This window comes from Macrobrachium rosenbergii, chromosome 25 (assembly GCF_040412425.1).
Source record: "Macrobrachium rosenbergii isolate ZJJX-2024 chromosome 25, ASM4041242v1, whole genome shotgun sequence".
NCBI classification, from domain to species: Eukaryota; Metazoa; Arthropoda; class Malacostraca; order Decapoda; family Palaemonidae; genus Macrobrachium; species Macrobrachium rosenbergii.
The window spans coordinates 44,364,825-44,369,909 of record NC_089765.1 but is presented as its reverse complement, the minus strand read 5'-3'; the positions used below and the strand labels follow the sequence as shown (position 1 = coordinate 44,369,909).

The following is a 5,085-nucleotide window of genomic DNA, read 5'->3' as shown; positions in this document are numbered from 1 at the left end:
ATCTTTGAGAAGATTGCTCACTTCTTTTTTGAGACAAAAGACGCCTAAAACACTTGAGAGGAACCATCAACTATTTCCTGTTTTGAAAGATTTCATGTTTTCCAACAAAATTTGCTAAATGGCTCTATATATTGCACAATGGTAATCACATTTTTCGGGATAAATTGTTATGCTATAATACATACCATCCAAATAAAAAGGAATATTTTAATAAATACAAAATAAAGTCTGTTTTCCATTTGGATGGTACTTCCTTGCTTTATTTATATAAAGCAGCTGCTGCTACTGCCATTTCATACAGTTACAACATTTTCTACTGAAAAAGGTATTATTACAGGCGTTCCTGCGCCTAATATTGCGTTAACAATAATAATACCAATAATAGTCTTTTACGAGAGATGGCTGGGGAGAAAGAAAAAAACAACACAACAGTCAGCCGCATTCAAACCTCACCAGCTAAACTGTAGATCAATGGAATGGAATATAAAATTTATGCCAAAGGCCAAGCGCTGGGACCTATGAAGTCATTCAGCGCTGAAAGGGACATTAAGAGTAAAATGGATTTAAAGGTGTGACGGGAGGAAAACTTTGCAGTTGCACTATGAAACAGTTGTTAGGAGAGAGTGGAATGGAAACCAAGATGGAAGAATATGAATGGAGGCACAGTAAAAGGTACTGAAAGGGGTTGCAGCTAGGGGCCGAAGGGACGCTGCAAAGAACCTTAAGTAATGCCCCTACAGTACACCTTGTGGGGTGCACCGACGGCAAAACCCCTATACGGGAACTTGTAAATGAATTCCCTTTTAAGAGGTGCGAAAGAAACGAGCAGGATAAAGTTACTGCTGATTTATTGAGGAAACAGGTGGTCTATATAGCGGCAGACTGACGTCACACCGAGGAGTACAATGAGAACCAGGGTGACCTGAGGTCAATAACATTTGACAATAAATACAATGAACAAATACATGCTGAGTTACAAAAAATGAACAATAATGAAGTTGAATACATTCTGATTCCTGAACATAAGAAACATATAACGTACAAGTTGGTAACAGGTAAATCTTTACATAAAACGGGTGGTTCATCATAGAAAACTCACTCGGCGGGGACTTTACAAATACCGCCCCCCCCCCACAAGACGTGGGTAACGTCTGATTAATCTAGGTATCTGCTGGGACGTTGGAGAGTGCTGCAGCTCCGTGAAGTCAGCTGGGGGGTGTGGTGTGAGCGGGAGCGGCTGGCTGTGGTTTCAGCTGGTTATTTTCTGGGGCTGCCATGCGACCTCCTTTTTGGGGTGGTTCGGCTGTGGAGGCGATGGTTCTTGAGGAGGGCGCTGCGTGGTACCGTCTGCTGTTTCCTCCAAAAAGGCGGGCTTGAGACGGTTGACTGACACCCAGTCGTCCTTCCTGTGCAGGGCGAGGCGGAATGCTTTGGTGTTCCTCTCAAGCATGCGGAAGGTCCCCCTGTAGGGTCTGGTTAGCGGGGGGTGGACGGCATCGTCCCTGATGAAGACGTGGGTGGTGGAGGACAGGCCAGGAGGTGTGAAGGTTGTTGACCTCTCGGTATACATCCGCTGGCAGGGGGCGAACTTCCCGATTATGTCGCGGAGCCTCTGGACTGACAGGTTGTGACCATCTCCCATGACGAGTTCGCCCAGGATTACAAGGGGCTCCCCGTAGATTTTCTCTGCTGTGGACAGGTCGCCGTTGGCTCTGGGGACGATTCTCAGTCCAAGGAGGACCCAAGGCAGCTGGTACTTCCAATCCTCGGCAGTGCAGCGGGCCATGAGGGACACCTTCAGGGACCTGTGGAATCTCTCCACCAATCCGTTGGCTGCCGGGTTGTAGGCAGTGGTGGTGTGGTGAGATGTCCCCAGCAGGCGTGCCAGGGCGGACCACAGCTCGGACAGGAAGGCCGGGCCCCTGTCGGTGGTTATGTGGTCCAGGACACCGAACCGGCTGATCCAGCTGGAGAGGAGGGTCTTGGCGCACACACTGGCGGTGGCTTCCTGCATAGGCGTCACCCCGCCTGATGGGAGAAGAGGGCCTACGACGTCTACGTGTATGTGTCCAAACCGCCTCCCCAGCTGGGGAAACTCGCCTACCCCTGTCTCAGTGTGACGCCCATCTTGCTGGTTTGGCATCGGATGCACTGTCTCTCCCAGGCCGTCTCGCCCTTCCGCATCCCGTGCCAGATGAACTTCTCTGCCAGCAGCTTGGCCGTCGTCCTGCCAGAGGGGTGGGACAGCCCGTTGATGACATTGAACACCAGACGGCAGTGGGAGGCAGGCACCAGCGGGCGAGGCCAGTCGGTGCTTACGTCGCAAAGCAGCTTTGGTCCCCCAGGGGCGAGGGTCATGTCCTTCCACTTGAGGGACGTGATGGCGGTGCGGTAGGCTGGAGTCTCTGGGTCGGCGGTCTGCTCCCGGTCGAGGTCCTCATAGTTGATCCCGAGCTGCACTGCATTGAGCTCGATTCTGAAGAGGGCGTTTGCTACAGGGTTCTTCCTGCCAGGGAGGTACTTGATTGAGCAGGTGAACTCCGGGAGATGCCACTGCTGCCTGGAAGACCATGCGTCCCCCTGCTTGGTGAAGGCGTGGACCAGCGGCTGGTGGTCCGTCCAGATTGTGAAGGGCGTACCCTCCAGGAAGAACTTGAAGTGACGTACCACCCGATACACTGCGCAGAGTTCCCTGTCGAAGGTGCTGTAGTGGGCCTCCGTGGGGCTGAACTTTTTGCTGAAGAAAGCGATGGGCTGGGGGTCACCGGCGACGATCTGCTCCAGGACGGGACCACAGGCGACGTTGCTGGCATCCGTTGTCAACTGGAGGGGGGCGTTGGGGTCCAGGTGGGCCAAGGTGGTTGCCTCGGCGAGGTCGCCCTTCGTCAGGGAGAAGGCCTGCTGCTGGTCAGGTCCCCACATTAAGGACTTCAGTTGGCCCTTCAGGATCTCCGTCAGGGGAGCCATGGTGTGTGCGACCCCTGGGATGAACCTTCTGTAGTAGTTGACCATCCCGAGGAATTCCTGTATGGCCTTGACGGAGGTAGGGGTGGGGAACCTGGTGATGGCTGCAACCTTTGATGCGAGTGGACGGACGCCTTCTGGGGATATCTCGTGGCCCAGGAAGTCAGCTTTGTCGACGCCGAAGGTGCATTTGTCGAACCTGATGAGAGGCCGTTCTCCTGCAGGCACTGCAGGACCGTCCAGATGTGTTGCAGGTGCTCTTTGGGGTGTCTGGAAAAAATTAGAATATCGTCCACGTAGCAGACGCAGAAGTTCAGGTACCCCAGGATGCTGTCCATCAGCCTCTGGGAGGTTGCCCCCGCGTTCCTCAGGCCGAAGGTGGAGAAGGCGAAGACGTAGGACCCGAAGGGCGTGATGATGATGGTTTTGGGGATATCCTCTGGAGCAACTGGTACCTGGAAGTAAGATTTCAAAAGGTCTAGTTTAGAGAATATTTTGGCCCCTGAAAGGAGGCTGTGAGATCTTGCATGTTTGGTAGAGGGTAGTGATCAGGTTCAGTTGCGAGGTTGAGCTGCCTGTAGTCACCGCAAGGTCTCCAGGAGCCATCTGGTTTCTGCACCATGTGGAGGGGAGAGGCCCACGGGCTGGAGGCCTTCTTGCATATACCCATCCACTCCATCTCGGCGAAAGCATTCCTGGCCTCCTGAAGGCGCCGAGGGAGAAGCCTCCGGAACTTTGAGTGTGTTGGGGAGCCCTTCGTCTTAATGTGGTGGTAGATTCCATGCTTTGCCGGGGCCCCGGGTACCTGGCACAGTTCAGGCTTGAAAACGTCAGGGAACTCCTTCAGCAGCTGGGCATACATGTGGGGTAACAGAGCATATGGTAGGCACGCTGGGTCCTGGTTCCAGGGGGAGGGACTGGCAGGAGTCGGTGTCTAGGAGACGCTTGCAACCGACGTCGATTGCCAGTCCCAAGTGGGCGAGGAAATCTGCACCCAGGAGTGGGGTCCTTACGTCCACATCTATCTCTGGCCAAGGATGGAGATCGACAGGAGCCTGGTGCCGTAGGAGAGGATGGGGGACCCGTTGGTGGCTGTCAGGAAGGCAGCCGGGTCTGGCGGGCGTTTGCGGTCCTCCCTTGATGGCGGAAACACTGACTGAACAGCCCCGGTGTCGACCAACATCATCCTGCCGGAGACGGTGTCGCGGCTGTAGAAACCTAATGGTTTTGGGCTCCTGGGTTCCTCTGCTGCCATAGTGGCCTGTTCTGTTGGCCGCCGCCTCCCCCGTTTTTTGGATAGGCGAAAGAGCAAGGGGGTTGGCAGTTCTGGGCGTTCTTGCCATACCGCTGGTGGTAGTAGCAAGGCCCTGGTGGGTTTTTCTTGTGGTGGTACGGTGGCCGCCTTCTGGTGACGGTGCCTCTCTCCTCCTCTGCGTTATCCCCCAGCTGGAGGGAACTGATGGGGTGTGCGGGCGTGGATGCCCACTTCGCTGCCCTTGCGGAGTCGGTCAGCCGCTGCACTGTCCTGATCAGGTCCTTGAGTGGCATGGTGTAAGGGTCTAGGATCTGGGAGGATCTCTCTTGATAGGCTAATCTCTGACTGCCTACCACTGCTGTCCGTCTCGGGAAGGGTGAGGAGGTCCTGGATCACGCCCCAAGTCTCCAGGATGTTCTGGTCATGCCACGGGTTGTTGACGAGGTCAAGGGCACGGGCGGCCCTCTCGGAGACCGGCAGGGAGCAGGTCTCGACGGGAGAGGATTTTAGATGCTGGTAGGTGACGGGGCGTGCGGCAGACATCCACAGGATGAGCTTTCTGTAGACCTCCTACAGTAGGGCATTGATCACGGCGTCGGCTTGCAGCACCTCGTCAGTGAGTCCCACAAGTCTGAACTGTCCCTCGACCCTGTAGAGCCATGATGATGGGTTGCTGTGCGTGAAGGTCGGCAGCTTTATGGTGAGGGCGGATTTAGTCTGTTCTGCCGGGATGGGCAGCGAGCGGGGCGCTGGTAGCAGTGTGGAGGAGCGTGTGATTCTTGGCGCGTGCGGGACATGCACAAGGGAGATATCTGAGTCCACGAAGTTCGCGGTTAGCTGTATGTGGGAGGGAATGTCCACATCCA

The 5,085-nt window shown here is 54.9% G+C and overlaps 1 protein-coding gene across 1 annotated transcript; it reads right to left on the bottom strand.

Annotated features, from left to right (window-relative positions):
- Positions 1-1,249: 1,249 nt before the first annotated feature.
- LOC136852233 (uncharacterized) lies at positions 1,250-1,786 on the bottom strand. Its single transcript, XM_067126683.1, has one exon. The coding sequence runs from the start codon at positions 1,784-1,786 to the stop codon at positions 1,250-1,252; it is 537 nt and encodes a 178-aa protein (XP_066982784.1).
- Positions 1,787-5,085: the final 3,299 nt, after the last annotated feature.

Coding starts and splice junctions, on each gene's coding strand:
- LOC136852233 (XM_067126683.1), bottom strand. CDS start 1,786: ATGGCCCGCTGCACTGCCGAGGATTGGAAGTACCAGCTGCCTTGGGTC.